The sequence below is a fragment of the Notechis scutatus genome, chromosome 1 (genome assembly GCF_049901735.1).
Source record: "Notechis scutatus isolate UNSWTSFEM ecotype Mainland chromosome 1, rNotScu1.2, whole genome shotgun sequence".
Lineage (NCBI taxonomy): Eukaryota > Metazoa > Chordata > Lepidosauria > Squamata > Elapidae > Notechis > Notechis scutatus.
In genome coordinates, this window is record NC_142009.1 from 198331589 (window position 1) to 198351781 (window position 20193).

The 20193-nt window shown below is 39.4% G+C and overlaps 1 protein-coding gene across 1 annotated transcript in view; it reads right to left on the minus strand.

The window, feature by feature from the left end:
- Positions 1 to 20193, minus strand: part of GALNT5 (polypeptide N-acetylgalactosaminyltransferase 5) — a 51669-nt gene that overhangs the window by 5402 nt on the left and 26074 nt on the right. Inside the window, exons 9-10 of the mRNA XM_026674465.2 lie at positions 7365 to 7445; positions 5270 to 5431 (exon numbers count right to left, since the gene is read on the minus strand). Coding sequence (XP_026530250.2) covers positions 5270 to 5431; positions 7365 to 7445 — 243 coding nt within the window. The remainder of the gene's footprint in view (positions 1 to 5269; positions 5432 to 7364; positions 7446 to 20193) is intronic.

The window sequence follows — 20193 nt, forward strand, 5'->3', positions numbered from 1 at the left end:
TACAGAAGAGAGAAATAGAGGTAGAGAGACAAGGGGGTAAAAAGGGGAGAGAGAAGAAGAGAGGGAAGAAGGAAAGGAAAAGAAGTTACAAAGGACTGGAACAAGATATAGAGAAACAGGATCTATTTAGAGATAATGGGTGAAAATTTAACTGAAAAAGGGATTCTGTAAAGGTACATAAGATTGTATTGTTATATTAGTAATAGAAATAACTTTAGAAAATTGGAAACAACGTATGATTAAAATGAGGGATAAAATAGTGTAATTTAGTGAAATGTTTCTGAATAAAATAAGTGAAATAAAATAAATGAGAAAATTGAATTTGGAAGGGACGGGAACATTTTAATTAGTTAATGTTTTATAAAATATAAGTGGGGGGGAATTAATTATGGAAAGCTTATAATTGTTCCCATAGAAGTATGATATTTAATTGAAAAGTAATGTTAAAGAAGTTAAGATTTTAATGAATATTAACATTAATGACAGAATTGAATTGGAATGGAATGTGTTGTTTTAATTACATATATTTATAATTTTTTCTTTTTCTAAGAATATAGTGTGTATTTTAAGAATGTACCAAGCAGAATCCGAATGGAAGTCATTTATTATATTGAATGTTATAACTTTAGGGTATATATTGAAGCCTAAATAAGAGTTAAATGGATAAACTTAAAAGATATAAAGGCATCATACTCCAATCAGTAACTACAGGAGAAACTTTGTTTAATGAGAAAAGATAATAGAAACAGGACAGACAAAAAATATAAATATAATGATTTGAATTGAGACGAGATAATTAAAATAAAATTGAGAAAATTAAAAGAGGGGAGAAGCTATGCAGAAAATATAAAACAGTAATAAGATATGGAATAGAACATAAAAATAAGCATGAAATTGAATTTGTGTCTGTACGAAGAAATGTAACCCAGGATTACGCTACTTTCAAAAAAGATGTTTTATTTGTATTTTTTTGTGAAAACTCAAATAAAATTTACAACAAAACAAACAAACAAACCCTGCATTGCCACAAATATTCAAAATCTAGAGATTCACAATGCAAATAAATACTGATCATCATAATGAAGGGACTCTCAGCATTCAAGGTACAGCACTGGCAATAGAAACGAAGCTCATAAGCATTTCACTCATTTCTTGCTAAATACTGGTAGTCCTCAACTTATGACCCAAAATTGCTTAGCGAAACATTTGTTAAGTGAGTTTTGTCCCATTTTACGACTTTTCTTGCCATAGTTGTTCAGTGAATCACTGCAGTTGGTAAACTAATAACCTGGTTGTTAAGTGAATCCAGCTTTTCCATTGACTTTGCTTGTCAGGTCACAAAAGGGGATGACCTGACCCCAGGACACTGTGACTGTCACAAATATGACTCAGCTGCCAAGCGTCTGAATTTTGATCATGTGAGCGTGGGGATGCTGTGATGGTCATAAGTATGAAAATGGTCACAAGTCACTTTTTTCAGTGATGTTGTAACTTTGAATCATCACTAAGTGAACTCTTGTAAGTCGAGAGCTACTTGTACACTAAACTTGTGAAAGCATGGTGGCCAATAAGTTTTACAAATAAATACATTAAAACTTTTTAGCATCCCACTTCAGTGCCTCTACCATCAGATTCGTATCTTAGACTTGATGTCTGGCAAAGTGTTCCTATCTATGTCAAGCCGCATGTGTGTATATTAGATGTTGGCACAATGTTGATACTAGAGGTTGTCCTTGACTTACAACCATTCATTTAGGGACTGTTTGAAACTACAACAGCATTGAAAGAAACGGCTTATGACTTGTTTTCACACTTATGATCATTATAGCATTCTCATGTTCGCATGGCCAAAATTCAGATGCTGGGAAACTGGCATGTATTTATGACAGTTTCAGTTGTCCCAGGGTCATGTGATCACCATTTGTAACCTTCCCATTTGGCTTCTGACGAGCAAAGTCAATGGGGGAAGCCAGATTCATTTAACAACTGCATGATTGGCTTAACAACTGCAGCGATTCATTTAACTGTGCAAAAAAGTCATAAAATGGGACACAACACTCTTAACAACTGGAAATTTTGTCCTCAATTATGTTTCTAAGTCGAAGACTCCCCTACTATATCCAGAAAGGTGGAAGTAGGTATCTTTTAGTATCTGGAACCTGCCTACTGAGTTAGCTTTGTCAAGATGGGTGGCATGCACATTTGATAAATACATTCTTCCTCTTTGCCCTTCCATACAAAGAAAAATGAAGAAAAAGTTTCTCATGAGTAAGAATAAGCTGCTCTGCTGATTTTTCTTTATTTTCAATAGAAACTGCCATAAAAGGGCCTTGTAAGTAACAGCTATTACTTTTGAATAAAAGAAATTCATACTTTGCTTTCCAGTGACAGATATATCTTTGGGGTGCATTTCTCCCATAAGCCTTATATTCTGTTCCTTTCACATCCAACATTCCCATAAAAACTAATCTGATATTTTACCACAGCAGATAAAAGTTTTTGTAGGCCTTAGTTTGATGTTAATTCAGTATTGTATGTATGCAATAGTATGTATCCAATTGTGTTTAATTAGCTTTTATGGTCCAGCTAGCTAGCCATCTAAATACATAAATAAACAGAAAAAAAACCATCTTTATGATTGCAAGTACCCATCTCCCTTATGAAGACAACTGGAAACTGGCAAGCTATTTTTGTAACTTAAATGGACAAAGAATTTCCTTAATTTTTTAGGAAGCCTTTTAACTCAAGACAATACCATTTCCTTTTTAAAGAGTTTCATATGATGGAAAAATAAATGGAAGGCATATCTACAACCAAGACTGGGTACATGATTACTGATGAGATACCCTTAATTGCTGTAATTGACCTTCCCCACAAAAACCAAAAGACTCTACTGACATATTCTATCCCCGTTCCAATTTTAGATGCAGAAAAATCATTCTAATTTACTTTGGCATTTTCTTAGCATTAAGATCAATTTCTAGGTCCTATAGCTATGGAGGGTGAAAAAGAATTTATTTTTTTCTTTTTGTAAATACGTTCATTAGATCATTTTTCACAACAGCTTGGTAAAAACTATTTTTGGATCCTAAATAAGCAGTTTATGCTCTATGTCATCTAAGGTAAATACATCTGAAAAGTTGAAACTATAAGTTTGACAAGTTTGTATCAAAGCAGCAGGAAACTGAATGAGATTATTTTCCAATAACTTCAATAAAACTTGGCTCTTTAAAATACTTTCTAACACAGCCTAATACAAAATTGGATGTATATATTCCAACTGGAACAAGTAAGTTATTCACTGTTGTTTTATACTCTTTTTTTTGCTTCTTATTTGCATTTATATCCTGCCTTTCCTATTAATAGCTAAAAGCAGATTACATGAGGTTCTCCCTAATCTTTTTTCCCACAACACCAATCTTTTGAGGTGGGATGGGCTGAGAACGTGTGATTGGTCTACGGAGTTCCATGATCAAGTGGGGAAGGGGCACCTGGCTCTTCTTGTTCAGCTCATCACTTTAACCTCTATACCAGAGGTGTCAAACTTGATGTCATCACGGTGACATCGAGTGACATATCAGGACTTTTTTCCTTCGCTAAACCGACCCCGGGGGAGTGGCCAGCACGTGAAGAATCCGGCCCGTAGGCCGGGAGTTTGACAGCCCTGCTCCATACATACTGATATCTATCTCTATAATACAAGGAGCAACTTTTGCACTTCATCTAACCAATATTGTTTTATCATGATGGGGAGAGTTTCTCCATCTTGTAGAGATGGAGATTTTCTTACAGCATGAGGTTTTTTCTTTTTAACTACAAGTTATTTGTAAGGCTGCTCTTTTGGTGCCCTTTGTATCAATCCATATTTTGGATATTTATAGACATTATTTAGTGTTTTATTTTTCTTCCTGCTTCACTGTTTTTCACCACACCCTTGTGTCATTTGTTTAAAGTAACAGAGTAATTTATAGCGAGTCCTAGACAAATTTGTCCGATCTTAAAAAAAAAACACCACGCAGGGTTACTGAGGAAATTACGGGGAACTTGGCAGAGGAGCCCACCGTTCCAGGGCTTTCATCAGAAAGATGAATCATTCAGAATGACGAAAGCAGTGATTGCTCCACAAAAACACAAGCTCCACCCCTGTCTGCAACTTCACAACTTATGTGGAAAAAAAGATAGTTTGTTATCACCCACAACCCTTACCTAGCTTTGGAATTAAAAAAAGAAGGAAACAACAAATTGTTTACATATTGTGACAAAAAAGCTGCCCCTAAAGTCAACTAGTCATGAAAGAGACCATCCTTGATGTGTGTGTGTGTGTGTGTGTGGGGGGGGGTTGCAAATGAGTCTCTATGAGTTATATCTGTATTAGATTAGGGTCTAAATCTGATGGTTGCCTATTAGCTTTTTTAGTGGGTTACAATTTGGTTGTAAATTTTTGTTCAGTAATTTTGTTTTTTAATGACAATATTCCAGTTTGGATATCCCAAGGAAGTGCTGAAATAAATGGGAAGTGATATAACTGAACAGCATTAAACAACAAAAGGCAATGTTTCCAAATTTATTTTTGTTACTACACTATTCAGTTAAAAATGGAGCATGGAGAGAAATTTCATGGCTGGCAGATAATAAAATTTAAAACTTAAAAATATCTGTCAGGTGTAGCTCCAACCCCACCCACCCTTTTTTGGGGGGCAGGCAGTGGTTTGATTTTACAAAACTTGGCCCTAGCTTGCTGGTCCTTAGACTTTCAGTCAGACTTTCTACTTGTAATACTGGAGTTAAAAGTGTGAAGCTAGCAATAAAGAGACCCATGTCCAAATCCTGTCTAAACCACTAAGCTCACTACTGGGTGACCAAAAGGGCTTTTCCAAGACTTCAAAAAGTCCAGTTGCCTCTTTGAAAAAGCACCTTTGGGACAACCATGACTTGGATGACTGAGAATTGCCCCAGACATTCTTCAGTCTAATGTTCAGATCAGGATGTTGTAAAGAGTTAAATGCAATAAGAATGATATGTACTGCTCTGGACCACTTGGAGGTAGCTGATGATAAATTAAATATTCGCTAGTGTTACTTCTCTACCTAAAAAAAAAAAAGCTAAGAGTAAACCTTGCATAAGTCCTTTCCTTACTTGAATAACAAACGTCTGCCTGTCTGTCACTGGCATACAAAGGAAAATGATGTAGCAAGCTGTCTTTGTTTTGAACCGGTTCCACTCTAGCCACAGTGAGAGGGGTTGTTATTTGCTAAACAGCTGCACTTACGAGTTCTGGGTGAAAAGCTACCAGTGATTTATGCAACCATTTCTGGCTATTGTTTCGTTTATCGCAAGGGTGCAGACCCAGGGTCCCTTCGGCATCGATAAGTGCCAGGCAGGAGTCCTCATGTTGGATTAGCCTCAGCCAAGTGTAGTTGAACTTTTGGTTCTGTACATAGAAAAGAATTGGCAAAGATAAAGATTCAATCAGGGTTTTCTGAATTACAGAGCTGGTTCTCTGTGACTACACCCTGGATCACTCAAAGATGCTCTTTCCAGAGGTTACTCAAATACTGACCGAAGGTTCACTATAAATGATATAATTTCCTTTCTCAGTTAGACTAGTGCTAAAGGCACCACATAAAATATATTTTCAAAACTAAATAAAAGGCAGCCTGTTAGATTGACATTTTATTGCCCCCTTCCCCTCTCTCTTCATACTTACCTTTCTGTTACTTTAAAAATGCATAAAACTATATTTGGTGTATTAAATTGAAAATGTAGGTTATTCAAACTAAGTGTACATTTATTTATTTAAATTCACTTTAACATGTTTTTATTATAAATAGACTTAACAAGCTGCTTCATTTATCCCTTGCTTTAATAAAGTTATTTTTGAAAATATAAGCAACCATTAATTCACCTAATTCAAAGGAAGTTGCACCTTCAGAACAGATATAGAAAAGATTAATTTTCAGGAAAAAATGTTCAAGAGGGACAATAAGATTCAAAATACATATATTACTACATGGAAAAAATGACCTAACCATGTTATTTTCTGCATCTGAAATACTATTGCTCTCAGCATTTCTGATTTTTTAATTTTATTAAAAGTTTGCCTACATTGAGACAAATAGATATGTATTTTCAACTACCCCATCTTAAAAATAAAATGTTAGGAAATAATTCACAATCCATTTTTTAAAAATTTCTCGGGGCAAACACATTAAAAAAAAAGACTTCTCAAATCTCTTTTCCATGACATTGCAACTACATCCCTCATTTTTTTCCATTTTTTTTCTTGTGGGTCCTCATGTTTATATCCCTGGCAGAACCAAACAGGCATTGGGTTTTTTGGGTGAGTGTAGAAAGCTGGGAAGCATGAGCAAACCTGAGAGAGGGCACAATCCTGCTTTGTCTGGATGCAGATTCCTACTTCCCAAGGCTACCCAGCCAGGATCAAGGTGGTCTTGTCTAAGCTCACCTTACTCCGATTCCAAGGTGAATCTCCTTAGTCTTCTTCTGGGGAGCCATCACACAAGCCTGCGCTCAGTTTTCTCCAATCAGCCTGACTGTTGCACCCCTTCTGCTTCTTGTAGGGAAAGGGCCAGAATGTTCAAGCAGAGGCCATCAAAAGATCCTATAGCATATATAGGATCTTCAGCTCCTGCCTGAAGAAGGAATTCTGGCCGCAATTCAATTTTGAGCATGAAAGCCAAATGAATCACTGTCACATTGTAATCCTCTTCTGTCAGCACCACTGGTAGATCTGACAAGGAAATCAACTCCACAGGAAGGCTAAGAATATTATAATTGGGACTGGCAATAACAGAATCTTCCAAATCTAATTGTGATGTACTTCCTCCTCCTATTCTTGATAGTTCAGTGAATTAGGGAAGTGCCTGCTTGAGTACTTCTAACAGTTGCCTTGTTCTGCGCTTAAAAAAATGCTTCAGCCCCCTTTGCCTATGTAATGTTCTTGCAGGACTCTATCAAGGTCATATGCCTTATCCTGTACACCCAGGTTTCCCAACCTTGGCAATTTTTAGATGTATGGACGTCAACTCCCACAATCCCCTAGCCAGCACGTTGGCTAGGGAATTCTGGGAATTGAAAGTCCACACATCTTAAAGTTGCTGAGTTTAAGAAACACTGCTCTATACCTTCTGCTTGGATAAGGTGACAATTGGATTATCCGGACAGAACTGGATTCCTTTTGACTGCAGGGTGGTTAAAGGTGCTTTAAAACTAAAAATCATACAAGCATCACAGCTGGGCAGAGAACATAATAGCATATATAGGACCAAACCATATCCAGTATTTTGAAGACATTTTAAAGGGTTTTGCCTTTAAGAATAATAAAAAAATAATTCCAGTCTTACCTTGTTATTAATATCACAAGTTTCAAAGGTAAGATTAGGTTGATTCACAGTGATGCACTTATCCAATGCTGCATTAATAATCTAGAACAAATAAATGATTGAAACACATATTCAGAAAAAAAATAACTTCAAATTATATTAAAAAAAGGCAATTGTTGACTGAAAATGTTGAAGCAATTAAATTTGATAATCACTCTTTAGCATTTGTAATCTGTATCTGATTGTATTTTATTTGTGGAAGAAAAACATTGTGCACTGAGTATGCCAATTTATTACCAGCAAAATATATTTGTATGCCTGATTCTTCCAGGACAGAAAAAGTATTATCAGAAGGCTGAAATGAAAAGAAATCTGAAAGGATCTTAAATGAATTTTATAAAAAAAACTAGAGCAAATGAGTGAACAGCTCCAGAAAATGTTCACTAGAGCTAGAAAAGTGGATGGAGAATTTTAAAATGAGCTGATTGCTGATAGAGTGTATAGGTAGTCCTTGACTTATGACCACAATTGAGCCCAAATTTTTTGTTGCTAAGTAAGCAATTTGTTAAGTGAGTTTTGCCCCATCTTACGACCTTGCCACAGTTGTTAAATGAATCATTACAATTGTTAAATTAGCAACACCGTGGTTAAGTGAATCTGGCTTCCCCATTGACTCTATTAGTCAGAAGGTCGCAAAAGAGATAACTCTATCAGCAATCAGTTCTTTTTAAAATTCTCCATTCACTTTTCTATCTCTGATGAACATTATCTGGAGCTGTTTACTCATTTCCGCTAGTTCTTTATAAAATTTATTTATAACCTGCATTTCATTTTCCCTATCAAACATGGCAAAGATAGGTTTGTCTTTGATATGTTAAATGATATGTGTTAATTTTCTACAAACTCCTGCATGTTCTACACTGTACCTTGCAATCTAGCCGACATTCACCTCAAATATTGTGTTCCCAGCCAACAACATGACATCATCAGCATCCAAAAACATTTATGTCTCTAGCCAAAGAAACCACAATGCCAACATAAGCACTTGTCACATTGTTACTGCAAATACATTAAACAACTATAGAAACGTTTCACATCCTTGTCTTATGCTCAATGCTGAAAGATTCCCCAAGCATTCCATTTGTTTTTTCATAAGTTTTACTTCAATCATAATGAGCCGCGGTGGCGCAGTGGTTGGAGTGCAGTACTGCAGGCTACTTCTGCTGACTGCCAGCTGACTGTAATTTGGCAGTTCAAATCTCACCAGGCTCAGGGTTGATTCAGTCTCCCATCCTTCCGAGGTGGGTAAAATGAGGACCAAGATTGTTGGGGGCAATAAACTGACTCTGTAAACCGCTTAGAGAGGGCTGTAAAGCATTGTGAAGCGGTATACAAGTCTAAGTGCTTTTGCTATAATCAGGTCTTATTACATTAAGCAATTAATCTCCAATTCCACACTTACAAAAATGATTCTGCAATTCCTTCTAGGTGAAAATGTGAAGCTGAGATAAGCACACATTAAAAAAATGACACTACCTCAGTCATCACCATGTAGACTTGAACATAAGCTCTTACCAGTGTTCAGTTACCTCGACAACTTTCTACCTCTCACTCAAGGCATCTTTTCCTCTGCTTCATTTCCCTCAGCTCTGCTCCTATTATAAAAGTTTTGCTATGCACTGTTTGCACAAAAAGCACAGTTTGTATCATACCTCTTTGACTGACTCTACCCCCATCTCCAGTTTTAGGTGAACACACAAAAACACTTTAATTTCTGTTGATCAAAGTTAATACACTTCCTGATTCTTGTCAACACTCCTTAATCCTTAGCTGTCCAAACTTAACTTTCTCTACTTCAGATGCTGTCGTTCGGTTTTTCACAAGGGAATCTCCAAGTTATTTCTATTTGTCACTATATCGTATCAGCAACCTAAGCAGGGACAGGTTAAAATGTAATTATCCACAACTGACCTTTTGCAGTTAATTTGGTTGCCCAACCCATTGAAACAGCAATCTTCTATCTTAAAATTAGTTGGGCTAACCAAGACTAATTCATAGTTTTAAGCAAACTCTTCCAGATTAATGAAGTGAGCTGTAATTTGTTATTGTAAAGGTCAAAAAAATAAATATAAATAAGTGGGTAAGCCCTCCTGCTGTTATAAAATCTCAGTTTGCTAATGGATTTGGAAGATGAGTGACTGGTTATATATAACATTTTTTCAGTGCTGAAATATAAGGCTTATTAAGACTCCCTTTCTTCTCCCACTTCATAATATTCAAATTTTTGTGATGCTTGAGTTCATGATATATTCATGATATATATTCATGATACAGATCCTAACCCATTCCTTGCCCTTAGAATAAGGAGATTTAGAAGAGGAAGGGCTTCTATACAAATTCATAAATGTGAAAAATGGAATCTCAGTAGATGTACTGATACCAACTTGCCTAGAATTCCCTCTTTTACACAACTATTATAACGCAAGAGCTTCAAATTGTTCAATCAGGTCAACATTGAAGTTGTTCTGTAAAATTTGTCAAGATTAACATTATCAGAAGATCAGATTTTTTTTCATACCATCATAGCTTATCATGAGATATATGCATGGACTAGCCTGGGCTAGCAGGAGAACATTGATGGAATATATAAAAGAGAAGCTCTGGTGGAAAGAATAGGGTTTCAATATAGCCCTGGTCTTGTGTTTTCATGATGTAGGTTTTTCAGCATGCGAGACAAGGTAGACTACGATCCTCCTTGTTGAGCTATATTTTGTCATGCATAATTAATTCTACTGTTTTCCTAACATGGGATCTAGCAGTTTTATTGTTATTTACTTGATTTGTCCTGCCATGTTGTTGCTTTAATCCTAATATTTACACTTTGTAAGCTATTTATAGAGTTCTGAATGCAGTCCGGGGTAAATAGGGTGCTTTTAGAGATAGTCCTTGTAACTTGGGACTAGCAACTTGGTCTTGGTGATTGTGTTTCCTAAGTGAAAAATGGTGAATGCAATTGTGCTTACGGCTTACATGGGAGAATACATACGTACTGTAGTACTGAACATGTGACACAGAAATGCACTGTAAAGGTCATAGATGTGAGCATTAGCTACAAAATTACTTTTCATCACTGTCTTAACTGTGAATGGCTGCTAAATGAGGGAATCACTGAGTGTGGACTACCTGTATCTGGTAGGGATAACTAAAGTTTTATGGTAGCAAGATACTACAGAGGAGCTCCATTAGGGCAAATATCACTTGAGTAACATTCCACGTAGCAATATCACTTAGAGTTATATACCGCTTCATAATGCTTTACAGTCCTCTTTAAGTGGTTTACAGCAGTGGTCCCCAACCTTTTTGTACCAGGGACCGGTTTCAAGCAGAAACATTTTTCAAGGACCGGGGAGAGAGAATCGAGTTTGGTAGTTTGCTTGCAGACGTTTCATTACCTGACTAGGTAACATCTGATGTTGTTACCTAGTCGGGTAATAAACGTCTGCCAGCAAACCACCAAGTTCAGGGAGCGCCTCGGCCCTGCCTCCTCAGCCCCATCCCTCAGGTGTCTCCCTCCCTCCCTCCCTCCCTCAGGTGTCTGCCTCGTTCCTCTCTCAGTCACTCTATCGCTCCTACAGCAGCCCAGGAAGAAACTGCTTCAAAGAAGCCGGGGTGGGGGTGGGGTGGCTTTTCCTGTCGCCACAGCTTCCCGAGCGCCCGTTTCACCCCACCCGCCCGCCCGCCCGCCCGCGGTTCAATCCACAGTGCTCCGTTCTACCTGCCTGCCTGCCTGCCTTCTTCATTTCGGAGCAGCTTCGGCTGATAAAAAGAGGCGAATAGTTATTATTCTCAGCCGAAGCTGCTCCCAAACAACCAGACAGGCAGGCAGGCAGGCAGACGGAGCACTGTGGATTGAACGCATGCGGCGGCGGGCGGGTGAGGGTGAAGGGCGCTGGAAGCTGCGGCGACAGGAAAACCACCCCGGCTTCTTTGAAGCAGTTTCTTCCTGGGCTGGTGGAGGAGCGAGAAAGCGACTGAGAGCTGACCAGAGAGAAGGACAGGCTTCGGTTGCTTCCTCCCTCCCCTTCTTTCATTTGTGTCCTTGATCCCGATCCCAGCAGCATTCACCGAAGGCGAAGAAAGCCGCCATTTTTTTAATTTTTTTTCTTTGCGGCCCGGTAAAGAGTCCTCCACGGCCCGGTACCGGTCCACGGCCCGGTGGTTGGGGACCCCTGGTTTACAGAGTCAGCATATTGCCCCCAGCAATCTGTATTGTCATTTTACCGACCTCAGAAAGATGGAAGCTGAGTCAGCCTTGAGCAGGTCAGGACTGAGCTCTTGGCAGTGGGCAGAATTAGCCTACAATTCTGCATTCTAACCACTGCGCCACCACGGCTCTTAGTACGAAGTACAAAAAACAGCCGTGAGAAAGATGTACAGAAAACTGTAACCATAAGAATTACAGTTCCATGTGTTTGCTCCGTGTGATGCTGATATTATGGCATGAAATTTTAAAGTATGCCTTATGTCCTACAAGAACTGTACGTTGTCCTATGGCTCCATGGATTCAGGGTGTTGAAACGGCAGAATGAAGACCCAACAGATTCCTACATCATGGCTTGAACAGGCTTCTCAAGCTGCCTTTAGTGATGCCAGGTAAAAAGGAATCTACAGCAGGAAAATTGTATTTGATATGCAGTTTTTATATAAATGAATCAGACCTGAAGCTCATTCTGGTTTGTGTTTGTGTGTGCGTGTGTGTATACATCAATATATGTATTAAAGAGAATGGTTTTATTTTATGTTGAAGTTATCAGAAGAAGCAATCATAAAAAAATAAAACAGTTTTTGGAAAAAGGAAGCCAAACAACTTCCTCTCATCTCCTATAGCTCATAAAAAGCTTTATGGCTCCACTTTGTAGTTCCTGAAAATGCTATTCCAGAGGAACTCATAATACATTTTGTGTTACGATGGCTATCATTTACAGCTGCTAAATTATCTTTGGAACTGGAGAATGGGTATTAAAAGCTCCTTAAGATGCACCATAATACAGTTTTATAGACGGTCTTGGCTTTGGGACCCTATAGAAACAATTCCTATTTTATTCCAAAAAAGGAATAAAATGGATTTCTAGTGCACTCTAGTGGTTGCAAATTGAAAATATGAAATCCTTTAGGCTTTGAAGTGAACAGTTCTACAATTAGGTTGAATATCTGAAGCATCTGCTTGAAATCAATACATCTCATTTAGGTTATAGTTAAATAAATGATAACAAATTATATAAATTGTGGAAGGGAAGAATAGCAAAGTTTTATGTTTACTGAAGGAGCATCAGTGTTTGGGGCTTATGAATTTTAAACATTTCCCCATTTTGTTAATTTATAAATATTGTTCTAAGATCTATACCAATTTCCTATATAAACTTCTGCCAGATAATTCTGGGGAAAAAATTATAAAACTTGCTGCTTTTTTCTCTTCTAGACCCCAATGTACTGCTCGTAATGCTTAACTTTCCACAGACATAACTACTATCCTTTCATTATAGTTAACTGATTTCAATCAGAGATGTTGCACTGTAATAAATAAATATCCAGGAGTAGTAACAGAAAATATTGATAAAAGAAAAAGCAGTGGTTAAGAAAAATGTAGATTTAGAGAAAAATGTATGAATTCTGCAGCATCTACTTCCAAGACTTCAGCTAAGTTTGCATCACCAGTAGGTTGTGCTTCCAAAAACTAGAAGTGATAAATGCCTGTCTATTGTGGAACACAAATACATACACATAGGTCAGGTTCACTCATTAATCTAAACCAGTGGTTCCCAAAGGGGGCGGTACCGCCCCCTGGGGGGCGGTGGGATGCCTTAAGGGGGCGCTGAGAGGCAAGGGGGCGACAGGGGGGCGCTAAGAGGCGGCAGGGGGGCGCTGGAGGTGAGCGGCAGGACACAATTCAGGGGTGAGAAAAAATCCCCCCGCCACCACATTTGAGGTGAGGGCCCGCAGGATCACCCCATTGACTTGCACGCTCTGGTGCAAGGAACTCCGCTCTCGAATGCATTGGGAAAGGAGAGCAAAGCCAGAGTGGCTTTGCTCTCCTTTTCAAACATCCCACCGCCGCTGTCTTCGGGGCGAGGCCCTGCAGGTCCACCCCACTGAACCCCTTGCACCGGAGGCACCTGCCCAAGCAAGTCCAAACGGAGTGGTGCACGAAGTCAATGGGGTGAGCCTGAGAGAGGGAAAGAGAGAGGAAGAGAGAGAGAGAGAAGGAAGAAGAGTAAGAGAAAAGGGAAAGAAAAAGGGACAAAGAAAGGGGGTGATGGAAGGAAGGGACAGAAAGAAAAAGAAATAAAGAAGGAGGCAGGGAGGGAGGAGAAAGATAATGAGATATCTATTCTAGTCCAATCACCTGCTCCAGCAGGATTAGAAGGGAGTGTGTATGTGTGTGTGTGTGTGTGTGTGTGTGTGTGTGTGTGTGTGTGTGTGTTCTCCTTGTAATTCACCAATACATTTTGGTTTTGCCTTCTTCAGAATTGGCACTGTAATACATTGGGGAAAAGTAATTTTTTTAGGGTGGAGATCTGGTCCAATGGATCCTGTTTAAAGCCTCAACAAAATGTGAGAGCTTCCTGATAGTCTTGACCATGTTTCGTCCATAAAACCTTTAATTAATAGAAGCCAAAGATGTTTCAATGTGCTGGCAAAGATGTTTCAATGTGGAAAAGGGCCTCTAAACTAGGCCTCATTACAATCTGATGCTCTCCCTCTCTACCCCTTCCCCCTCCATCCCCCCCTTCTTTGTCCCTTTTTCTTTCTTTCCCTTTTCTCTTTCTTTTCTTCCTTCTCTCTTTCTTTCTTTCTTTTCTCTCTCTCTCTCTCTTTCCCTCTCCCAGGCTCACCCCATTGATTTGGTGCACCGCCCTGCTCGGACTTACTTGGGCAGGTCCCTCCAGTGCAGCGGGCTCAATGGGGTGGACCTGGGGGGGCGGCACCTAGAATGCGGCAGTGCCGTCACATTTGAAAAGTAGAGCAAAGCCAGAGGTCGGTAATTTTTGCTGCAAAGAATCACAAAAGCTTCTGGGTTGTGCACAAGAAGGGAAACACATGTCAATGCAATTCAGCAACATAAAATAAAGAAATACAAATAAAACAAATCAACAAGAATTGGCAAAGCATCTCTGATTAGATTTTATTCACTACTAGAATCTAATCAGAGATGCTTTGCCGATTCTAGTCCAATAACCTGCTCCAGCAGGGTTGGAAGGGAGTATGTGTATATGTGTGTGCACGGCTGTCAAAACTCCAAAAACAGGTCAAGTAGTTCTGGGGAGGCCAATCATAAATTAGAACACTTGTTAAGCAACCGGCCATTAAGTGAGGACCACTTGTATTTGGTTTGCCAGTCACCAAACCATGCCCACCCAGTCATGTGACCAGCAAGCCATACCTAACCAGTCATGTGACCAGCAAGCCACACCCACCCAGTCACGTTACCAGCAAACCACACCCTCAAATTAGGCCACGCCCACAGAAATTTGAATCCTGCCCCTGGATTCAAAAATAGCAGCATTGAGGATGAGTTTGTAGTACCAAGGGGGCGGTGGACTGAAAAAGTTTGGGAACCACTGATCTAAACCATAAAGGAAATTACTTCTGTTGTAGTTTTGTGTGTTGTATAAACACATGTAATAGTTTGTTATTGAACATACATACATACATACCCATCACATTATTTCCTTTCAATGAACGTAATGTGCTACATGCAGCAAAAAACAAGAACATTAACCAAATAAACAAGACATTAAAAATGGATACACATGAAATAAGATTAAAAAAAAACAGTTATATCTCATTTATATGAATACAATTCACTATATCTCTCTGTACTTTGCAAACTGTCAGAAGTCTTTTATATACTTACAAACTATCCTTGTTTCTACCAAATCCACATATTGATTTATAATACATTAGGTTTGTTTTTCTCAGCTACTTCTTTCTAAGATCTCATAAATGCTGTCCAAATATAATTTTTGGTACTTTCCCTTCCTATCAAGACACTGTTTTTTTTATATAGATATTTACTTTGAAATTCAATTCTCATTCATTTTCTCAATACCATATGACCAAACCATTGCAATATACTTTTTTGAACTGGTCACTCACTTTCATGCTCAATCCACCTTTATTCATTCTTGACCCTAGCACTTCCTCTTACCACAGATTTCTTAACTTACCGTATATACTCGAGTATAAGTCGACCCGAATATAAGCCGAGGCACCTAATTTTACCACAAAAAACTGGGAAAACTTATTGACTCGAGTATAAGCCGAGGGTGGGAAATGCAGCAACTACTGGTAAATTTCAAAAATAAAAATAATTAATTTGGGAAACGATCTCACTATCATGAAAGGTTTAATTGATTCACTAACCCAAAAGATGATGATGATGACAGCGGGAGGCAGGAGTCACTCTCTTCCCCTCCCCTCGGAGGCCCCCTGAGTCAGGAGTCGCTACCGCCGGCGCGGCCCCAGTCCCGCGTCGCCTCAGGAAGGAAGGCAAAAAGGAAGAGCCGCGGCAGCGCACTTTGCACGGCAGCAGCGGCACCGGAGGCTCAGGCTCAGCAGCTCCTGGTTTTGCCCCACCCTTCCCAAGGCAACACGGGACCGGAGCCGCACTGGCGGCAGCAACTCCCGACAGCCCCAGCCGGACACCTGAGCGGAGCCGGGTGGAACTGCCTGTTGCTGCCGTGGGCGCCGCTGCGGGCGCCCGGCTGCCCAAGCAAAGAACAGGGCGGCGCCCGGACCATCAGAGAGCGGAGCAAAGCCGGAGACCAGCAGCCGCCTCCTCGGCGCAGAAAGCCTCCCCAACCAGCCGGCCGGTCTCCTCCTCGGCCACACAGAACAAACAGGCAGAGAAGGAGGAGAGCAGCTGGCCAGCCGGGAGCCTCCGTGCTGCGAAAGAGGCAGCCAACGATCTCCGGCGCCGCCCTGCTCCACGCGCTGGCTGCTCGGACTTGCCGGGCCCGGCACATAGAACAGGGCGGCGCCGGATGTTGGAGAAGCCGAGCGGGCCGGGGGATCATTAGCCGCCTCTTTCGCAGCACAAGAAGCCTCCCCAACTGGCCAGCTGCTCTTCTCCTTCTCTGCCTGCTTGTTCTGTATGGCCGAGGGGAGGCGACCAGCCAGCTGGTTGGGGAAGCTTTCTTCGCCGAAAGGCAGCTACTAATCTCTGCTTTGCTCCGCTTCTCCAATGGTCTGGCACCACCCTGTTCTTCTTGTGCTGCGAAAGAGGCGGCTAATGATCTCCGGCGCCGCCCTGTTCTATGTGCTGGCTGCTTGGACTTGCCGGGCCCGGCACATAGAACAGGCGGCGCCGGATGTTGAAAGCTGAGCGGGCAGAAGCCACCTCGGCTCGCGTTGTTTTCTGAGCCCGCGAGCCTAGAGCCAGGGCGCTTTCATTGCACGCAGTTGAGCTTCTTGTCTCGGGAAACACCGGCGTCGTTGCTGCCCCCTGAGGAAGAGGCGATTCTGGGCTGCGCGATTGGGGAACTTCGTGGCTTTGGGTGGGAGCGAGGACGGACAGAGTCCGTGAAGTGGGGCTTGCCTGCCCTTGCTGGCTGCCTCTGCTTCCTTAGGGGCGGGGAAGGGGGCTCATCTGGACCAAGGGTGAGTCTCCCCCTCAATTTCCCCTGAAGGATCTTCCGTCGCTTTTGCCTTCTCCCTACATCTTCCCTCTGTTAAAATTCCCCACACACACACACTTATTTTCAGGCGGATAGATTTCGTGTCTGAGCATTCTCACATGACGGTGGGTCTTTCCCCCCCCCAAAAAAACAGTTAAAAAAAGAAAAAATATATCCTCATGCAAGAACTTTTCTGCTTCCGATTACCCCCATGCTTAAAAGTTGCAAAGGAAACACGGAAGCAGGGAAGCGGCTGCCCAGCTCTGGAGCTCCACACCATTTTTTTTTCAGAGGGAATCTGACTCGAGTATAAGCCGAGGGGGGTTTTTTCAGCACAAAAAATGGGCTGAAAAACTCGGCTTATACTCGAGTATATACGGTATTCCCACTTCATTTTACTTTTTCATTTCTCTGGATATACCCAATGTTCACAATTACTACGTCAAAGAGAATAGAAACACCTTCTTGTAAGCAACCATTTTTGCTTCTTTTGAGCCTTGCAACATACAACATACCAATCTCTACCCTTTTACTAGCCTTTATATGTCTTTAAATGTTGCCACCTTTGTTTCTATTTTTAGTAAATATTCTACAAAAATAGAAAAAATCATCTACATGTTGCACTTCATCATTCATGTATAATTTTGCAACTATTCTTTCAACTTTCTTAGTCAAAAATAATTGCTTGATGTTTGATACATTAATTTTAGCCATACTTTATCCTTTCTACAGTCTACAATCATTATACATTCATTCAATATCATTCAGCTACTCAACCGTTATCATGAGGACACGAATACATACATATGTACATCCTCATCCAAAAAACCTTCTAATAAGGATTTTGATATGAATCCATATATATTAAACAACTCAAAAAATATCACACTTGCTTAGTACTGAACCATCTCCTAATCATTCCATTTATTTTACTTCAATCATATGTTATCTTATCTTATTAACAATCAGTCAATTTCTCATTTACAAAAGTGTATTCTAATTATCACCAATTTATGAATTCCTACTTTCATACACTTATCTTCCTACATACATTTTACCTTTTTGTTATTATTCCTTCATTTCTCCATGGAACTGTAGATTAGACCACTGTCATTCAGATTTATTATATCCTTCAACTTATTCTTACTTTTATCAACACACTTTATTAATTCATGTTTAATATTTGTTCTTCTTACATTACACATCTAATCTTCCATATGTCATGGTTCTCCTATGATTCCAACCATCTATTATGGCTTTGGTTAACTGAGACTTCACTAAAAAATTTTTTAGTAAGACAAAAAAGATGTAGATTAAGCTATGAGCATTAGTCATATCTGTTTCAGAAGCAGCTTTTCGTGCCAATGGCACAAAAAGTGGTAACCAGTTTGGGCACATTTTGGCCAACTTGCTACAAAACTAACCAAAACTTATGTTTACTCCAAGCATACCCATTACTTTCTATAAAATCTCTGTCTTTACCATTTATTCCATCTCCATTCCAAGTTTTAATCTTTTTGTCGTAATAATTACCAGATGGACCCCATGACCTCCATTGCCTATTCAGGCTTTAGTTAATCTAAGCTTCCATATGTTTTTTTTTATTATAATTAATTAAACCAGACTATAGCACAATGTGTGGATTCGGTTACTTGTATATATAAACCATTCCAAATAACTTTGCTTGGCTTTATCTTTTCCCAGAGCACCTTCTACCTTATTGATGTCAACTTCAACCAGGAAAGATTTTTCTTTTTGGCCTGACAGTTAAATTAACTTTCTTTATCTTTTGAGGCAATACACTTGCAAAAATTAGTTGCTGGAAGAACCAAAGTATGCTACACAGTCACTCTTAAAAAAGAAAAGCCGTTACAGGTAAAGGAAAGTTACTATTTTTATTACTTGTAAAAAGAATACAAATTAAGAGTTATAGTCACAGCTCCAAATATCAGCAGCCTTAACTTGTTAGTATTAATTTATCAGAAAATATTCATCTGCCAAAGACTATGCAGAGAATTTATGGAGGCCAGGGGACCTATCTGCAGGGAAAGACTATATTTATCCCAATATCACAATCTGAAGTAAAAAGGCCCTTAATTTGTAGTTAAAAATTGCTTCAATTACCCCCACCCCCTTTATGTAATCCCTAATCTCCCCAAAATTAGTTTTCACTCAGGATGCTTTGAAATCAATTTGCATTGGATTAATTTATTCCTAACATGGAGATACCAGAAATATCCACCACCCACTCACAAATTTGTTTTCAATTCAACTAATTCTCTAAGAGCAGTGCTTCTCAACCTTTTCTTCACCACGGACCCCACTTTAAATATATTTTGTGGCCACGAACCATGGTCACAGATCACCAAGACTTACCTCAAGATTTAAATCATAACATTTCTTCAAGCCTTCATGAATCCCTTTGATAATATTATGAAGCCCCAGGGGTCTGGGGACCACAGATTGAGAGCCAGTGCTCTAGAGTCTAGTTGGATTGAGGTGACATATAAATTTCATAAATAAATGAAATTCCGTAATTACTGTATATAAATCCTAAATGTCCCACTAACACACTTCAATATTAACTGGTCATCAAAAACTTTTAAATACTTTTACTCCCAACATTGATTTCTTTTACCCGAAACCAACGACCCATTTTTTTCCAGCTATGTATTTAAAGAAGCAGAACTTGAACAATAAAGGAAGACCAATATCTGTGGCTTACCCAAACAGTGGAAAAGACTATCGCAGACTATCTGTGCTCTGTCTATGTGATGACACATTAGAGTTTTTACATTCTCCACCCTCTTTGTCATCTGACAATCTTGGGGCCTTCATAGGGACAACTAATGATGAACTCTATGAAGTGTTTTTCTATGCTTCACTTTAAATAACCATACTGACATTAGAATCTCAAGATACAGTATATTCATGGATTTGAGAGTTAAAAATCCCAATACCAAAATCCTTTGATTTTTTTCATATTGTGGATTTTACCCTCAGGATAGTGATTCAACATACTATACATACAGAAGTCCATGCTGAAGTTTTTAAATTATTATGAATTATTAGAACAAAACTGCATTATGCAACAAGGTAAAATAATAAATCAACCAATTCATCCACCCATCTCTTTAGAACTTCACTTGATGGGAAATTCAACTAATGTAACA